A 20,026-nucleotide genomic window follows, 5' to 3' on the forward strand; every position below is an offset into this window, starting at 1 on the left:
TGAGTCCCACAACCTTAGACTAATAGAGTTGGAAGGAAGGGACCCTGGAGATCTTCTAGTCTATCCACCCCAAACCCATCTTGGGGCCAGGAATCTCCATACCATCATCACTGCTAAACGGTTGTCTAATGTTCTTAGGTGGCTCAGTGACTAAGACGCTGAGCTTGTCGATCAGAAAGATTCAGCAGTTCGGCGGTTCGAATCCCTAGCGTCACGTAACAGAGTGAGCTCCTGTGACTTCTCCCAGCTTCTCCCAACCTAGCAGTTTGAAAGCACGTAAAAAATGCAAGTAGAAAAATAGGAACCACCTTTGGTGGGAAGGGAACAGCGTTTTGTGCACCTTCGGCGTTGAGTTATGCCGGCCTCATGACCAAGGAAACGTCTTTGGACAGTGCTGGCTCTTCGGCTTTGAAACGGAGATGAGAGCCGCCCCATAGAGTCGGGAATGACTATCACCTATGTGCGAGGGGAGCCTTTAGCTTTACCTTAACGTTCTTTGAAACCTTTGATGGAGCAATTCAGGACACCAGGAGGCAGGCTATCCCACTGTTTAATATTTTTAACAGTCAGGAAATGCCTCTTCATTTATAGTCTTCTTCTGTGAAGCTACTGTAGATTGGTACTTCTCTTATGTTGGGAGCGTCTGAATAATATATCATTACCAGTCGTGGGTTGCTAGCTGGTTTACTACTGGTTTGCTTATGCTCACTCCCTCTCTCTCGTGCGACACTTTTGCGCATAAGCATAAGCATCCGGACAGGTGGGTAGAGCATTTCACCGCTGCCATTACTGGTTCTTTTAAGCATTCTTCATCGGATTCCTGAATTGAACTTCCTGAATTGAGTTTTCCTCCATGATGTCCGTCCATGGTTCTGTTGTTCCAAGTGGGGAGAAAAAGACACTGGAAACAAGGAGGCTGTTTGGATAGATGGTTTTAATGGTGGAGAAAACCACATGCCTTGAAGATGTTGGGTGAAGGAGATAAGAAAGGGAAGAGATGCTGAGAGTTTTATACCCTCTCTGGGCTTTTGAATTTGAGCTTGTATTCCGATTGGTTGTCAGACTCCCATGGGGCCATGCAGGTGCAACTCTATAGGCTGTCCTGTGTCCCAGGCTTGGTTGAGCCTTCCTGGGTGATGTAATGTTTCCAGGTGCCATGTGGTGAGTTCTGTTGCTAGATGTAGCCATCGAGAATTATGGGTTGGCCAATGAATCAATATATGTAGGTATCCAGAATTAAGGCCAATGAATCAATCTATTGAGGCATTGAGAATTATGGGTTGGCCAATGGAATCAATCTATTGAGGCATTGAGAATTATGGGTTGGCCAATGGAATCAATATATTGAGGCATTGAGAATTATGGGTTGGCCAATGAATCAATATAGTATTGAGGCATTCAGAATTATGGGTTGACCAATGAATCAATATATTGAGGCATTGAGAATTATGAGTTGGCCAACGGAATCAATCTATTGGGGCATTGAGAATTATGGGTTGGCCAACGAATCAATATAATATTGAGGCATTGAGAATTATGGGTTGGCCAATGGAATCAATATATTGAGGCATTGAGAATTATGGGTTGGCCAATGGAATCAATCTATTGGGGCATTGAGAATTATGGGTTGGCCAACGGAATCAATATAATATTGAGGCATTGAGAATTATGGGTTGGCCAATGGAATCAATATATTGAGGCATTGAGAATTATGGGTTGGCCAATGGAATCCATCTATTGGGGCATTGAGAATTATGGGTTGGCCAATGGAATCAATATATCGAGGCATTGAGAATTATGGGTTGGCCAATGGAATCAATCTATTGGGGCATTGAGAATTATGGGTTGGCCAACGGAATCAATATAATATTGAGGCATTGAGAATTATGGGTTGGCCAATGGAATCAATATATTGAGGCATTGAGAATTATGGGTTGGCCAATGGAATCAATCTATTGGGGCATTGAGAATTATGGGTTGGCCAACGGAATCAATATAATATTGAGGCATTGAGAATTATGGGTTGGCCAATGAATCAATATAATATTGAGGCATTGAGAATTATGGGTTGGCCAATGGAATCAATCTATTGAGGCATTGAGAATTATGGGTTGGCCAAGGAATCAATATATTGAGGCATTGAGAATTATGGGTTGGCCAATGAATCAATATAATATTGAGGCATTCAGAATTATGGGTTGACCAATGAATCAATATATTGAGGCATTGAGAATTATGAGTTGGCCAACGGAATCAATCTATTGAGGTATTGAGAATTATCAGTTGGCCAATGAATCAATATAATATTAAGGTATAGAGAATTATGGGTTGGCCAATGCAAAGACACACACAGAGAGAGAGAGACTGTGTATATGTGTGTGCATGTGCGTGTGCATGTGCGTGTGTGTTTGTGCAGAAACTTGGAAGGCAAGTCCAGAAAAACAGCCTCCCCTCCCCTCTCCTCCCGCCCCGCAGGAGCTCAGCTCCCCTCCCCTCCGGTCGCCCCCCTCCCCGCCCGCATCCTCCCTTCTTCCTCGATCTCTGGTGGGGCCGCCCCCACTTCCCTTCCGACGCCTGCGATTGGTCGGGGCGGGCAGAGGGGGGAAGGGCAAGAGAGCCCCTCCCTCGGGCAGCTTCAATGGGGAAAGTCCTTGCTCGCAAGACTTTCAGTTTGCCTGCGGAAGAAGCGGAGGGAGGGAAGGAAGCCCGGAGCCCGACGGGGCTGGAGAGAGAGAGAGAGAGAGAGAGAGAGACGACCCCCTCCCACGCTAAGAGTCCCTCAACCGAGTTTAAAGCCGCGGAGAGGATCGCAAAAGAAGCGTCCGAGGGGATGCAGAGAAGGGGAACCGGAGGGGCTTCGGATTAACGGGAGCCTGGAATAGGATTGGCAAAGCAGACGTGGGATTTTGAGCCCAGCTGGCGCATCTCTTGGCTCCTCCTGGGGGGGCTCCTCACCTGTCCTGTCTCACCTGGGGGCAGGAGGAGGAGAGGAAGAAGAAGAGGAGGAGGAGGAGGAGGAGGAGGAAGGCAGCTCCAAAAATGAGCCAACAGCATGTCTGACAAAATGTCCAGCTTTCTCTACATCGGGGATGTGGTCTCGCTTTACGCCGAGGGCTCGGTCAACGGCTTCATCAGCACCTTGGGGTAAGCGGCTTGGGGAGGGGAGCGGGGGGGGGGCGATCCTGCTCTCGCTTTCGGTTCTCTGCGAAGAGGAAGAGCAGAGCAGCCCAAGTGGGGTGGGGGTGGGGGAGAAAAGTGTCCCCAGCTGTCCAAACAGCAGGTCTCTAAGCAAGGCTTAGCGGGAAGGAAAGGTAGCAAGACCCCTCCTTCCCCCTCCTCTCCTTTCCAGCTGCTCCGCTGGACAATTTGCCCATGGAACAACTTGCCACTAGAAAACCATGGATGCTTCCCCAGCTTTTTATAACAGGAGATTAGACAAGCATTGATTGGTTCAAAAGGGGATAGAGGGGTCTCCTGATTGAGAAGGTGGTTGGACTAGAAGACCTCTAAAGGTCCCTTTGTGATGCGGTTCTTCTCTTAGGGGGCTCTCAAGGAAGAGCCACCATCCTCTGCAACTCTAGCAGCGCCGGCTTGACAGCGTCTCCCTTCCTCCACGTGTGTGTGTCTGGGGGGGGGGGAAGTTGGGGTGCCCAGATCAGAGCCCCAATATTGGGCTCAGCAGGCTTCCTGCCCTCCCCACCCCCGTCCCGAGGAGCCCAGACGGTTCCGGGTGTCGAATTAAGGTGACTTTGTCATGGGAATCTCTGGCAAAGGTTGTGCTTGACTTTTTGCCGGAGGTGGCTTGGCGAGGCAGGAACTTCCGCAGGTGGTTTTGGCTCTGGTCCCCACCTAGCCCAGGTGGGAGAGGCCGCACCTCTCTTGACTATGAGGCCTTCTCGGTGGGTACCTGTTGGGGGGGAGGGGGGCTTAGACGGAGGAGGAGGGCAGCACAAGAAGCAACGGGGTAGCAGGTCCTTCAAGGGAGATCCAGCCTAGAACTCAGGATTTCCAGATTTCTTGAGCTCAGTGTGGTTTTCTTGCAGACGTTTCTTTAGCCAGCTAAGTAACATCATCAGTGCTAGAAGGGAGTGGGGTTTGCAGGGGGTGGAGGAGGAGGAGGAGGAAGAGGAAGTAGAGGACTGTGGGGTCCTTGGTGCTCTCTGAGCTTGCTTGTTTTCTGGCAGACGTTTCATTAGCCGGCTAAGTAACATCATCAGTGCTAGAAGGGAGTGGGGTTTGCAGGAAGGAGGAGGAAAATTTGGGGGACCCTGATGTCCTCTCAGCTTGAAGGGCTGCCACAGAGAGGTGGGGATCAATCTATTTTCCAAAGCAGCTGAAGGCCTGACAACGGACAATCAATGGATGCAAACTCATCAACCTAGAAATAAGGAGAAACTTCCTGGCAGTTAGAATAATTAACCAGTGGAACTCCTTGCTGCCAGAAATTGTGGGTTCTTCACTGGAGGTTTTCAAGAAGAGACTGGATAGCCATTTGTCTGAAATGGTACCTAGGGTCTCCTGCTTGAGCAGGGGGCTTGACTAGAAGACCTCCAGGGTCCCTTCCAGCCCTATGTTTTTATGAACTTGGCAGGCAGTTGGACTCAAAGACTTCCAATGTTCAGCTCAATGGTGGTCATAAGTCGAGGCCTCCTGAACAGGATGGATTTCCCTCCCCCTCTAAGTAACTAAGTGATAATTATTGTAACTTGTACGTGGGGACAAACGTCAGTTTTTCCCTGCCTTGAAGCAAGTTCTCTTAAACAGAGAGCCTCTCCCGAAATACATCCTTTTTCTTCTCTGCCAGCTTTTAAACCAGTCTTGGAGGGATCCACAGGGCTATTTAAAGAGTTGGAAGGGACCTTGGAGGTCTTCTAGTCCAACCCTCTGTTTAGGCAGGGAACCCTCTACCATTCCAGATCAACTTTGGCTTTGAGAAATCCTGCTCGGGCAGGGGGGTTAAAATAATAATAATAATAATAATAATAATAATAATAATAATAATAATAATAATAATAATAATAATAATAATAATAATAATAATAATAATAATAATAATAATAATAATAATAATAATAATAATAATAATAATAATAACAACAACAACAACAACAACAATAACAACAACAATAACAACAACAATAACAACAATAACAACATTCACTGGAAATTGTGCCAGAAGCTGATCCCTTCCTGCTTTTCTCTTCTCTTTTATTCATTATTATTCTATTCTAATTATTGTTCTGTTATATTCTATTTTATTCTATTCATTATTCTATTCTAATTATTGTTCTATATTCTATTTTATTCTATTCATTATTATTCTATTCATTATTATTCTATTCCAATTATTGTTCTGTTATATTCTATTCTATTTTATTCTATTCTATTCATTATTATTCTATTCTAATTATTATTGTATTCCTATTCCTATTCTAATCTATTCCGTTCTGTTCTGTTCTATTCTATATTATTCTATTATTAATTCTATTATTATTCTATTCTAATTATTATTCAATTCTGTCCTATTCTATTCTATTCTATTCTATTCCAGTCCTTTCCATTCCAATTCCAATTCTAATCTATTCTTATTCCTATTCCTATTCCAATCCATGCATATGGTGTGTTGCAGGATCGTTTACACAATGCAGTAGCCGAAGTATCAAAGGTTTCCTTTAAAGCTGCAAGGTGATTTCCCCCTTGCAAATCAGTCCCGGCTCAAAGTAAACAAGATTATCAGAGAGAAAGTTTCTACCAAAGACTTTCTTCTCGGAGGCTGCCTTTCTCTCTAGCTGGGAAACCGTGGGAAAAACAACATTTGAATTTTCTTCCCCAGCTCTAGACCCACTTTGCGAAATGTTTGCAGGCCGTGACAATAAAGGGAACCTTTCTGAGTTTGTGGGTGTGACTTTCGGGGGTTATCTTGCTCTGTTATCGGCTTTGTGTTCAGTTTATGGTTTGTTTTGCATCGGTTGTTAAATGAATGGAAAGTGGCTAGATTTGCACAACCTGGAAGCAATGATTGACTTCCTACTGAACCTGGAGTTTGTACATCCCGCTAAGCCAAGATTAAACAAAGCCCAATGTGTTGTAGCAGAAAGTGTGAACTGCACACAACATTTAGCACACAATGGACAAAAATGGGTAAATCTAGACTGGTGTTTCTCAAACTTGGAAACTTTGAAAAATTATTAGATTAGATTAGTTTTAGATTAGATTAGATTTAAATTAAATAATTAAATAAAATAATTAAATTAAATAATTAAATTAAATAATTAAATTAAATTAAATTAAATTAAATTAAATTATTAATTATCAATCAGGAGGCTGTGAGTTCGATCCTAGGTGGAGGCAGATATTTCTCTCTCTGGGCAGAATGAGAATATATCTGCTGAACAAAACTCCGCATTGGCGACAGGAAAGGCATCTGGCCAGTAAACACTCGGCTAGCTCCATTCAGTTGCCCAGACTCCACCCTGCAAGGGATTATGGGGTCGTTAAAAGAAGATCATGTCTTAGTAGGAAGTGTGAAGGTGACGTCCATTTATATTGCACAACGGACAACAATTGCTAAATCTAGTTTGGTGTCTCCCAAACTTGGAAAGTTGGAACTATTCTTCGTAGGCTAAGTCAGGAAACACTTGACTGGACCGCTGGAATTCCGTTGTTGCGATGTATAACGACAATCTCATAAACACTTGACAAAAATAAACTTTGTAGATAGCATTGTTTCGGGCCGCTTTGAAGCGCCTCTTTAAAAAATTGCATTTTGACTTGGAAACGATCCCAGTGGTTGAACATGGTTGATTACAGATAGATTTACAATCCCAATGGAGCCGAAAAATTCCCGCTGCTAAGCGAAACATTGGTTACGTGAATTTTGCAACCTGTCTCGCCACGGTTGTTAAGCTAGTTGCTGCAGTTGGGAACTGAGTCACCAGGTTGTTAAGTGAATCTGGCTTCCCCATTGCTTGTCAGAAGGTCACACAAGGGGGAATGATGTAACCCCGAGACACTGCAACCGTCATAAGTATGAGTCAGTCACCACGCATCCGAAATTTGATCCCGTGACCACGGGGATGCTGCAACGGTCGTAAGTGTGAAAAATGGTCATAGGTCTCTTTTGTCTGTGCCTCTGTAACTCCGAATGGCCACGAAATGATCGGTTGTAAGTCGAGGACTATCTATACCAGTGATGGCTAAACTTTTGCTTGTCGCGTATGACAACACATATGTGCATGCCCATACCTAGAATGCATGCCCCTCCCCCTGCACATGCATGGCAGAACCCCCCTCACGCATGCACACTCAACCACCTGGGACCAAAAATGGGCCGGTGGGAACTCCCCCCCCCGCACTCCCCCCCAGCCCCCCCCCCACATCCACGCGCTATCCCCGCCCCTCATGCATGGGAACGTCCCTTCCAGATGTGCCCCGCCCCCTGCACATGCATGGCAGAAACCCCCCCAAATCAGAGATATTCGGGGATGCACGATGGAGCTAAGCGGTGGCAATGGTTCATGTGCCCCAGAGAGGGCTGGATCGCCTCCAAATTTAACTGCAAGTTGTTTACCCGATTCCTTTATTTGAAATTCTGCCTTCGGTGGCCCAATGTCGCAATGGCCGCAGTCTTTTGCCATAAAATATAATTATTCTGAAAGCAGGAATAGCGACAAAATTCCGACGTAATTGCACGGGGTAGATAACAACTTCTGAAAGCTGTTCAACCTGCAAACTCTGGTTTCAACAGACGTGACTGAAAATCGATGACAATTTTAGGGGAGATAATTTTACCCTTATTTTTACAATCATTATCTGATTAAACGCTGCTGGGCTAAGCGTGTTAAACTACACGCCAAACCTGATTTTAACGGCCTGTAAAGAGAAGACAGACCCTTCGTAAATCCAATTAGTGACAGCTTCACTTTGCAGATGGTCACAGCTTCAAAGGATCTCCTTTAGAACATATTTTTTTTTTGGAAGATTTCCTATCCCATTTTAAAAAGAAGGAATTTGCAAACAATGTATGAATGAAACGGGGGTGATTAATGAATACCACAATGACGAAAATAAGGATAGGGTTTTATGTGTTAGAGATCCTAGTTACAACAGCGCTGGAAAAAGCGTGCATTTTTCACACGGCTGCTGCTATTGGCGGTTCGACTCCGGGACACACTTAGGACATCTGTGTGCACTTGATGCGAGCTGCACGCACATGTGCAGTTCTAAAACAAATAGTTTAGCGCATGAGCAGAAGCAAAAAACAAGATGGCGTCCCCTGCAGCACCGCCGAGAGAATTGATTTGGGGACGTGGCAGGCCGAGTTACTACCTACTCGGCCAAACTGGTCTGAACTGGTAGCAAGCCACCTCTATTAGGACCATTGCAGTATCTCCCTGGCCCAGTGGTGCAATTCCAAATCCTTTCCTACCGGTTCTATGAGAAAGTGCTTCGCGTGCATTGGGGGGGGCAGCACTCAAAGACCACCCTCAGTGTTAGCGCTGGTGAGCTGAGCTGTTGTTTAGCTCAGCTGCGGTGCGGGAATCTGCTCTGCTGCGCGAATCAGCTGAGCTAGAAAACAAGGGAATATAGGACTGGGAATGGCGGGGGTGGGAGGGCATGGCCAGCCAGAGGTGGTATTTGTTGGTTTCCGCTACCGGTTCGACAGCACCGGTTCGAACTGGCTGAATACCACTTCTGCCCTGGTCATGTGATCAAAATCCAGAGGCTTGGAAACTGGCATGTGTTCATGCCTGTTGCATTCTCCCCGGGGTCAATATGAGTCCCATTTGCAACCTTCTGGCGAGCGAAGTCAATGGGGAAAGCTGGATTCACTTAACAACCATGTTGCTGACTTCACCGGTGCAACGATTCACTTAACAACAGTGGCCTGAAAAGGAAGTAAAACAAGGCAAAACTCACTGAGTAGCTGTCTCGCTTAGCAAGGGGTCCCTTGAGGTCGTAAACCGAGGACAATCTGTGTATTGCATCTTATCGAAAACAAGGGCTGTAGTTTACTGGAGGAAAAACATCAGGGGAAACTGTGTTTGCAAACTTTGATGAATCTGGCACCATCGCAGGGTTTTTCCTAGACTCCGTGGAAAACTTTTCCAAAAGTTCTTAAGATTTTATCCTCCAGTCCAAAGCAAACAGATGTTCTCATCAGCTGCTACTTAGTGGAAGTGGCTCACGGATTATTTGAATCACGAGCCGTTGGGTTGATTTATTCTGACACAAAACAGCACCGCCCAGGAGAAAAAGCTTTGCAACAGGGGAACAATGTGAAATTCCAAGATTGGCGCCATCAAAAGGCTTCCTTTCCTGTCCTTGATTTTAGTGGATAACACAAGCTCTGAAAAATCTTCAGCCGATCCCATAGATACAAACTGAAAAGTAAAAAAAAAATAAGACCAGGAGTGCTATTCACTTAACTTCCGTAAAAGGTAAAGGTAAAGGTTCCCCTCGCACGTATGTGCTAGTCGTTCCTGACTCTAGGGGGCGGTGCTCATCTTCATTTCAAAGCTGAAGAGCCAGCGCTGTCCGAAGACGTCTCCGTGGTCATGTGGCCGGCATGACTCAACGCCGAAGGTCCACAGAACGCTGTTCCCTTCCCACCAAAGGTGGTCCCTATTTTTCTACTTGCATTTTTAACCTGCTTTCGAACTGCTAGGTTGGCAGAAGCTGGGACAAGTCACAGGAGCTCACTCTGTTACGCGGCGCTAGGGATTCGAACTGCCAAACTGTCAACCTTTCTGATCGACAAGCTCAGCGTCTTAGCCCCTGAGCCCCTGTGTCCCTACTTCCCTACCGGTTCACAAATGTGACCTCCGCGCATGCACTTTTGGCTAAAAAAAGGGGCCTAAATGGGATGCCATAGAGCCAGGATGGGCGGATGGGGCCACCCACGATTTCCGCTACCAGTTTGGGCAAACCGGTCTGAACTGGCTGAATGCAACTTCTGCAGAAGAAATTCTCCAAAGTTGGATTCCAGGAGTAACGTTCCAGAATCGGTACGAAAAAACTCCGTTCCTTTGATTTTTGTTTTTAATAAAGGAAATATTTTGTTATTCTTCCTTACCAAAAGGTGCTCCGAGTAAGTGCAGGTAATCCTCAACTTACAACGGCTCATTTAGTGACGAAAGTTACAACGGCACTGAAAAATGGGACTTACGACGGTTTTTCACACTTATGAGCCTTGGGTCATACGATCAAAATTTGGATGCTTGGCAACCAGCTCGTATTTATGACGGTCGTGGCCTCCCAGGGTCCCGTGATCCCCTTTGGTGACCTCCTGACAAGCAAAGTCAATGGGGAAAGCCAGATTCACTTAACGACCGCGGTTCCTAACTTAACTACTGCAACGATAAGAAAGGGCTGTAAAATGGTGCAAAACTCACTTAAGCAACGTGTCGCTTAGCGGCATACATTTCCGGTCTCCATTGTGGTCATAAGTCGACGACAACCTATAGCTTACAAAAGAACCATTGAAAACCATCTAATACAACACCATTTTCCCGACCCTCTTTGGAGGGCAATCTTCTGGAGAAGGTGGCTTACGGTGTAGGTCAAAGGGTTAACGTTAGCTTGGGGTGGACCTCGAAGCTTTCTCCTGCAGCCTTCAGACTCAATGACAAGCGGATCCGCGACGGCGCTGGCAGAATATTCCGACTTCCTCCTGGTGTGTTATATAAGAGAGAGGAAGCCAATGTTTTCTTTAGTGACATTTTGGCACCTTCTCACTGTAAGTTGAGCCGTGTCTTCCGGGCAGGGCTGCTCTGCCTTCTTGACCCATGCCATAATTGGTCTGTGTGTGCGCGTGTGTGTGTGTGTGAGAGAGAGGAAGGCATTGTCAAAAACCTCCATGGGAGTGAGTTACTAGCATTATTATTTTAAATTATCTCTTTCTTGACTAGCATGCTCTGTCAGAACATCTTAGAACCAGGGTGGCAAATGTATGGCACACGGAGCTATTTGTCACAGTATGCAAGGCATATGCGCGCTGGCCAGCTGACTTCGCCCTTCTTTTGAGGCCGTTTTTCGCCCTCCCCAGGGCTCCAGAGGCTTTATAGAAGCCCGGGGAGGGGGAAAACAGCCTCTATGCACCCCCCCCCAGAGACCCTCCTGACCTTCCGGCTTGCCTGTAGGGCTGTTTTTTTGCATTCCGGAGACTTCAGAGAAGCTCCTGAAGCCTCCGGAGGGCCTCGGAGGGGGGAGCGGGGGGGGCTGTTTTCATCTTCCCCAGACTCTTATAAAGCCCCTGGAGCCTCTGGAGGGAGAAAAAAGCATGCCAAAAATGGGGGGGGGGAGCACTGGTCATGCATGCATGCACACTAGGGTGTGTGTGTGTCACTTATTGCATTATGGGTGCGGCATGCCCACTCACGACCCCCCTCCCTGCGCTCCCCCTGCTTATAGCACGCGAGCAAAAAAAGGTTCACCCTCACTGTCTTAGAAGATCTTAGAGCAAGGGTGTCAAAGACAATTTAATTCAGAGCCCCATCAGGGTTGTGTTTGACCTTGGGGCCTGGGGTGGGTGTGCCCAGGATGGGCGTGGCCAGCTTGACGTCACTTTTGTTGGGGGGGGCACTCTGCCAGTGAAAATTGGCTCCTGTTTTCGGCTGTGATGGTCTCCTGCAACCTTCTGCCGGTGAAAATGGAGCCCTGCCCAGCTTTGGTTTTCCTGGCAGAGGCCCTGTGGGCCGGCCCGTCACTGTTTCCAGGGTGGCCCATGGGCCGGATCTGGCCCCCGGGCCTTGCGTTTGACACCCCTCTCTTAGAGCATCTTAAATTACCTCCTCTTAGAACATAGAATCATAAAGCTGGCAGGGACCTTGGAGGTCTTATAGCCCAATGGACGGGGGTCGGGGAATGCGGGGAGGGGTGTCGTGCGCACATGCTGGCGGGGCGCATTGCATTATGGGTGTGGGCATGCACACATGTGCTGTCGCATGCACGGGTGCAATTTCGGTGCGCGAGGACAAAAAGGTTAGCCATGACTGCCCTGTAGCATTTCAGATAAATGATTGTCGTGTCCGTTTAACTTTCCACGTCACTTAAAAGAAGTATTTGTCGTTTCTGCTCGAGGCAGAAATGCCGTCTCTGATTGGGAAGCGGGGTCGATGGTTTAAAAGGTGAACTTTCAGGTTTGTCAGCTCCCTGCAGCCGTCCGTCCTCAGCCGCTCACGGAGGTCCGAGATATAGAAAGGCAGTATAAAAAAGGTGAAGTTTTTCTTGGCACGGAGATAAAATTTGAGACGCTGTTTTGCCTGCTTTCGTTTTGGCAGGCTGACAGTTGAAAGAGAGAGAGAGAGAGACAAAGAGGGAGACAGAGAGAGAGAGAAAGAGAGACAGAGAGAGAGACAGAGAGAAACAAAGAGAGAGAGAGAGAGAAAGAGAGACAGACACAGAGAGACAGACAGAGAGAGAGAGAGAGACAAAGAGAGAAAGCCAGAGAGAAACAAAGAGAGAGAGAGGGAGCCAGAGAGAGAGAGAGAAAGAGAGGCACCTGTCTATTCTTTCTCTCTCTCTCCATCCATCCATCCATCCATCCATCCATCCATCCATCCATCCATCATCTGTCTATCTATCTCTATCATCTCTCTCTATCATTTGTCTCTATCACTTCTCTCTCTCTTTAATTTCTCTCATCTCTATCATCTCTCTCATATTTCTCTCCATCTATCTATCTATCTATCTATCTATCTATCTATCTATCTATCTATCTATCTATCTATCTATCATCTATCTATCTATCATTCGTCTATTTATCATATATCTATCATTTATCTATCTATCTAATTTACCATTCTCTCTCATCTCTCTTTCATCTTTTATTTATCATCTAATCTACTTATCTTGTCTGTCTGTCCATCCATCCGTCCATGCATGCATGCATCCATCATCTATCTGTCTCTCTGTCTCTATCATCTCTCTATTTTTCTATCATTTCTCTCTATCACTTCTCTTTTTTTCTATTTCTCTATCATCTCTCTCTCATATCTCACTCCATCCATCATCTGTCTATATGCCTATGTCTCTATCATCTATCTTTATCATCTATCTACTATCTCTCTATCTATCTACCATCTACCTACCTACCTACCTACCTACCTACCTACCTACCTACCTACCTACCTATCTCTTTCTATCATCTCTCTATCTGTCATCTCTCCCTCTCTTCCTCCCTCCCTCCCTCCCTCCCCCCCCCCCCCCCCTCTCTCTCTGCATTCATTTTCTTGCATGCTACCTTTTATCCAAGGTTTGGGACTCCCTTTCAAAGTCTAAAGAATAGAGTTTCTCTTTAACACAGATCATGGTTAATAAACCAAACCCAATTTAAAAAGTCCCCATTGTGATTGAATGAAGGTTGGGCTTGTTACTGACATGAGGTGGGGTTCCCCCCCCCCATCTGATGCAATTTTGAGGGCTTGCATGACACCAAATCATATATAAACCACGTGGCTTGAGTCCCTACGCTATAATAATCCCAAAATCTGGTTGCCTAATTTAACAGTTCATTGTGCAGTGGGAGTGGTTCTTTGGGGCTAATGACAATTCGGACAGCTGTGAATAAACACACTTTGGAGAAAGAGTCACTGAGTTCACAATAAGTGCTACCTGATGTTACCAGTAACTTGCTTCAAAATGTAACTTAAAGCTTATTTTCTGGTTTGTCCGTGTTTAAACTGTTGTAGGCAAACATCGAAGGCACCTTGGGTCAAATGACAGGTTTCAAGAAATCCCTAACCAAACAAATTGACACAATTTCCAAATGGCACACAATTAAATACGACACCTTTCTATGGACTGGAACTAACACACTTAGTATTGTTGCGTAGGTGCTTACAGACTGAAAATATGAAAATGATTAATGTGGCAGCCACAGATATTTGGGAATCTGTCCAGTTAGCCCTTGGTTAGAAAGAACATGCTCAGCCAAGATATATTATGTCTAGAGCAGTCCCACAATCTATTTATTTATTTTTATTATTTATTTACTAAATAAATTCATATAGGCGCCCAACTCACATATTGGTTATGGTTTTTGTAAGGAGTTCATGGTGGTGAATATACCTAATATTCCTTCCTCCTCCTATTTTCCCCATAACAACAATTCTGTAAGGCATGTTGGGTTGAGAGAGAGAGTGATTGGCCCAAAGTAACCCAGCTGGCTTTCATGCCTAAGGTGAGACTAGAACTCCCAATCTCCTGGTGATTGGCCCAAAGTTATCCAGCTGGTTCTCGTACCGAAGCCAGGACTAGAACTCCCAGTCTTCTGGTGATTGGCCCAAAGTCACCTAGCTGGCTTTCATGCTGAAGGAAGAACTAGAACTCCCAGTCTCCTGGTAATGGACCCAAAGTCACCCAGCTGGCTTTCATTCTGAAGGTGGAACTAAAACTCCCAGTCTCCTGATGATTGGCCCAAAGTCACCCAGCTGGCTTTCAGTCTGAAGGCGGAACTAGAACTCCCAGTCTCCTGGTGATTGGCCCAAAGTCACCCAACTGGCTTTCAGTCTGAAGGCGGAACTAGAACTCCCAGTCTCCTGATGATTGGCCCAAAGTCACCCAGCCGGTTTTCATGGCTAAAGCGGGACTAGAACTCACAGTGTTTTGGTTTCTAGCCTTATACCTTAAGCACTGCACCAAATTGGCTTTCAAGATCAATATTAGATCCTAAAAAGATCCTTCATCCTTGCCTTGATATTTAGACCTGCTTATGATCTCTTGCATCTCTGAACTTGTGTGCAAAAATAAAGTTGAGGGAGCACCTGGCTGGCAAGATAGAAAAGGTTGCGTCCACCTGGGATATTATATTCATGTACAAGGGTGTCACCCTTTTATTTATTTCTGTTTATTTAAAAGGTATACAGACCGGACTGTAGCCAAAGGGCCAAGGCCATAAATTGTTGCTAGGCGTAAAGTTTTAACCATCAAAGTTCCTGGAATGGAGTTATTTATTTAAACCTTCCGTTCCAAAGTCAAATGCATCTCCTACTACACGCAGGCTCTTATCAATTCAACTTCCCATGTTCAACGGAGCTGGACCCTTCATAACTCTCAATTAGTACAGTGTCTACATGTCAATCACACCAATTGTCCTACAGAAGAGAAAATAATTATCCTTTAAGGCAGTCAATCCTCAGAAATCTAAAAAATAAAAATATTGTCCAGTTGTGATTGTGGGGGAAACTTTGGCATACTTAAATTTGATAGACAGCTTCTGCATTATAGACATTTCCCCTTTTGATTGATCAATCAGTCCCCCATTGTTGTGGGCCGCCAGCAGCCAGAGGAGCTGGAAGCAGAATCGGACAGTGAGAAGGTTGGGGAGGAACATGGACCAACCCTGGGAGTTGGGGAAGGCTCGGACGAGGGCTCTGTGTTGGAGGCAGAGAGGGAGCCAAGGCCATCTGGGAGTTACGTGCTGCCTCCGGAGCCTGACATCATCGAGGCAGAGGAACAGCTGGAGCCTGTTCCCAGTATGCGCATGCACAGAACTGTGAGAAGAAAAGAACAGCTCAGAAATCAGGGTCGACTCGGGAGTAAAGACACAGGTGGATGGTGAATGGCCCCTCCCATAGGAAATAAAAGAGAAGCGAAAGGGGAGGGGGCTTTTTCAGGAAACCATTCATTCATTCATTCATTTCAGGAGTGTGAAGATCTGTCCATGAATCTCCGAGACTCTGTGCCAAGTCTTTCCTCGCACAGCACCACATTTGGAAAATATCTACATGGCAGCTTTCCAAGATGAATAAGTCTGCAGTCATAAATATTCCTACGAAAGACGGTTTGCCAGGCCTCTGCTGAATGTGAATGAGAGGAATTCACATTCACTTAATAAAAGGGGTTTGCCGGGACCAGGGTCTGCTTCGTGCTTTTTGGGGAAGCCTAAGTCAGAACACCCATCTCAGCAAATGTCTCTGAACAGTAAGCAACCTTAAAATAATAATGTAAAAAAAAAACACCAAATTTCCATTAAAAATACAAATATTTAAAATGCACAGCAGCTGAGAAAGAAGTCACTGTGGATGGCTGTTAGCCCAACCCTGAGACAGGAGTCTGTTTGATGATCTGTTCATTGTTTGAGTTGTTGGGCAGACTTTTGATCACTGACCATAAAATTTGGATTGAAATTTGTATTATTCCGACCTTCTGGAATTTTTCCGTTCTCTTCCCGACGGTGCAACGAAGATTTGACAAGCATCCCAGCTTGTTTCTGTTATCCTCACCCTGACATTTGAATTTGTCGTGGTAGAGATTGTGAAGCTAACATCCTCAAACTTTTGGCTATATTTTAAGAGCTGACTTCCTTTGTCCTCCAAGCAACTCTGGAGCATTTGTTCTGTTTATTAGAAGCTGCCAAAAGTTAATTGTTGCTTAAACAAAGCGGAGAGCTCGCAATTCTGTAAAGGAGATGTAAATGACCAGAATTGTTGGCTCTCAACAGCAACTTTAAATATATGTTTTTCTACCTCTGGCTAAACCTTGTAGACACTATAATAGACTTCTCAGTAAATCTGGCCAGGGTGGAAGTTGGATACTTCATTGTTCTCCGCTAATCCTCCTGTGTTTTCAAGAACGGTGGGCTTAAAATGAGTTCCTTCTGCTCCAGCAAATGCGGTTAAATTGTTATGTAATACACGTCGTCTATTCTGTAATGTTATTAATAAAACACAATCCCCCAAGTTTGGTGCCAAACGCAAATGGAAGGAAGGGATTGTGAATGTCTCTCATTTGTGTCATCTTGGAACTTGGGGGCTTAATCCCAGAACAATAGAATTGTACAATTGGAAAAGTATCGCACCTCCTCTTCATTTTCAACCCTCTGTAATGTGGAAGAGAATAATTTAAACCACCCTAGTCGGACAGCTGTCCAACCTGTTTATTAAAACTTCCAGGGATGGCGAATATATTACACAGGGTGATTATCCTTCTTAGCAGCAGAGGGAATCAGACATGCCCTGGTCACGCCATTCCATCCGGCCTCCAATGGTCAGGTGGAGAGAATGCTGAGATCTGCAAAAGAGGCCCTCACTAGGATGGGCCCGGGAGATTGGCAAACACGGGTTGACCACTATTTGCTAATTCAGCACATCACACCCAGTGCCACTACAGGGAGAAGCCCCTCCGAGCTTCTCATGGGTCGCCGGCTAAGGTCCCACTTAGACCGGCTACACCCAAACCTTTCTCTTTCTTTTTTACGATCATTTAAAACTCGAGTTAACTTTACAACACAGAGGAGTTTTGATCGCATGGCAGTTTTCTTTGGCAATGTTCTTAAATTTTTATGCGCCCATTAAATTTTGGTTTGGGAAATGAGTCCAAGAAAGAAAGGAAGAGCAGAAAAACGCATTTCTCTGAACAGGGTTATAACAGACAGCAATTAGTGTCAGTTGGTGTTGTGTCTCTTCCTTAATGAAAGATTGATGGCATGGATTTATTTAAACAACGTTTAGTTTGCCCGTTCAGCTGTTTCTGGGTGCGTAGTAGCGGGCCCAAATATTTCTGGGCGGCTTGTAAAAACGCTGGTTGTGAGCAGGTTGTGGGTTTTGCTGAAAGCGTAGAGCAGTGTTTCTCAAACTTGGCGACTTTAAGTCCTGTGGACTTCAACTCCCAGGATCCCCCAGCCAGCATAGCTGGCTGGGGAATTCTGGGAATTGAAGTCCACAGGACTTAAAGTCGCCAAGTTTGAGAAACACTGGCGTAGAGAAAAACCTGTAAAACTGGCTCGGGGGTGAGAGGAGAAATATGCACACCCCAGGCCACAGCAACTTCCCAGTGCCTACTAAGAGGACAATCAGAAGATGCACACTGTTTTGATGGGTGTGTAGATAGGAAAGACCGTATCACTGTGATTAAAAAAAAACCTGTGTCTCCTCTAAGATGCAACTGGTAGATAGAGCCACTGAACAACTAAAATTGGATGCAATCCTGTTCTTAAGAATGCACCATTATAAATACTTGTATAAGGGATGCGGTAGCTCAGTGGCTAAGACACTGAGCTTGTTGATCAGAAAAGGCGGCAGTTCAGCGATTCAAATCCCTAGCACCGCATAACAGAGTGAGCTCCCGTGACTCGTCCCAGCTTCTGCCAACCTAGCAGTTCGAAAACAGGTAAAAAATGCAAGCAGAAAAATAGGAACCACCTTTGATGGGAAGGAAACAGCGTTCCGTGCGCCTTCGGCATTGAGTCATGCCAGCCACATGACCACGGAGACGTCTTCGGACAGCGCTGGCTCTTCGGCTTTGAAACGGAGATGAGCACCGCCCCCTAGAGTCAGGAACGACTAGCACATACACGCGAGAGGAACCTTGACCTATTTTGCATTTTAAAAGGAAAACAGATCCTTCCTAACGATCCTTGATCTTAATCCTAATTTTTATGTGTCTCCCGGGATAAGATTGGGCCCAGTTCTTACATTTTGTTCTGTGGGCAATTTCAATATTTAAGTCTTGGCATTTTATTTAGGATGCAGGAAGATCGGGATTTTAATTTACATATTCCAGTTTCTAATTAATTTCCTGTCAGAGCACTTTTCTTGAAGAACATAATGTCGTTTTCAGGATCAATGGTGGTGACAGGAATTGGCCAGTTGGCTTGTTGTCCGTAACTGATGGCCTAAGGCCACCCATTCGTCCCTAAGATGGGAGTAGAACTCACACAGTTTTCTGGTTGGTCACCCAAAGTCACTCAACTGGCTTTCATGCCTAGGGCAGGACTATAACTCACAGCTCCTGGTAATTGGCCTAAAGTCACCCAGCTGTCTGTCATGCCTAAGACTGGACTAGAATTCCCAGTCTCCTGGTGATTGTCCCAAAGCAACACAGGTGTCTTTCATGCCTAAGTGAGGATTAGAACTCCCACTCTCCTAGTGATTGGCCCAAGGTCACCTAACTGATTTATATGCCAAGAGCAGGGCTACAACTCACAGCTCCTGGTGATTGGCCCAAAGTCACCCAGCTGGTTTTCATGCCTAAAGTGGGACTGGAATTCCCAGTCTCCTGGTGATTGGCCCAGGGTCACCTAACTGACTTACATGCCAAGGGCAGGGCTATAACTCACAGCTCCTGGTGATTGGCCCAAAGTCACCCAGCTGGTTTTCATGCCTAAAGTGGGACTGGAATTCCCAGTCTCCTGGTGATTGGCCCCAGGTCACCTAATTGACTTATATGCCAAGGGCAGGGCTATAACTCACAGCTCCTGGTGATTGGCCCAAAGTCACCCAGCTGGTTTTCATGCCTAAAGTGGGACTGGAATTCCCAGTCTCCTGGTGATTGGCCCAGGGTCACCTAACTGACTTACATGCCTAGTGTGGGACTATAACTCACAGCTCCTGGTGATTGGCTCAAAATCACCCAGCTGTCTGCCACGGCTAAGGCAAGACTACAACTCACTGTCTCCTGTTTTCTAAGCTGGATTTGGATCAAACATAATTATCCTTATTAATTTCCACCACATCGGCTGTAATAAAATACTTGTCTGGGTTACGTATGAGTCTGTGCACGAAGAATGTTAATGCTTGCACAATAAAAGACATATGGAGAATTAACTTTACAAGTATTTTTCTCCCCTCTCTCGCACCCTGTGCATTTTTGTATTACTGTTCAGTAAATATTATTAAAAGACTTTTGCACATTGCTGTATTTTGCAACATTGAATGCTATTTCTTAGGTTAATCTAGGTTCCCCCCCTCCAAGAATCATTAAAAAAAAACAAGAACTTCATATATATAGTATGGACATATAGGTAGTTCTCGACGTACGACCACAATTGAGCTCTCAATTTCTGTTGCTAAGCAAGACAGTCGTTTAGTGCATTTTCTCCTGTTTTACGACCTTTCTTGCCACAATTCAGTGAATCGCTCCTATTGTTAACTGAGTCACATGGTCGCTAAGCGAATCCAGCTTCCCCATGGACTTAGGCCACAAAAGAGGATCATGTAACCCCCGGGGACACGGTGACTGTCATAAATACGAGTCAGTTTGCCAAACGGCTGAATTTTGATCACGAGACCGTGGAGATGTTGCA

The 20,026-nt window shown here is 45.5% G+C and overlaps 1 protein-coding gene across 3 annotated transcripts in view; it reads left to right on the plus strand.

The window, feature by feature from the left end:
* The first annotated feature begins 2,651 nt into the window (after nucleotides 1-2,651).
* The window catches only part of ITPR2 (inositol 1,4,5-trisphosphate receptor type 2), a 133,312-nt gene continuing 115,937 nt past the window's right edge, over nucleotides 2,652-20,026 (plus strand). For all 3 annotated transcript variants that reach the window (XM_081957504.1, XM_081957505.1, XM_081957506.1), the window contains exon 1: nucleotides 2,652-3,144. In XM_081957504.1, coding sequence (XP_081813630.1) covers nucleotides 3,053-3,144 — 92 coding nt within the window. In that variant the 5' untranslated portion in view covers nucleotides 2,652-3,052. The remainder of the gene's footprint in view (nucleotides 3,145-20,026) is intronic.

Source organism: Natrix helvetica (assembly GCF_964273705.1).
Source record: "Natrix helvetica genome assembly, chromosome: 6".
Classification (NCBI taxonomy): Eukaryota; Metazoa; Chordata; class Lepidosauria; order Squamata; family Natricidae; genus Natrix; species Natrix helvetica.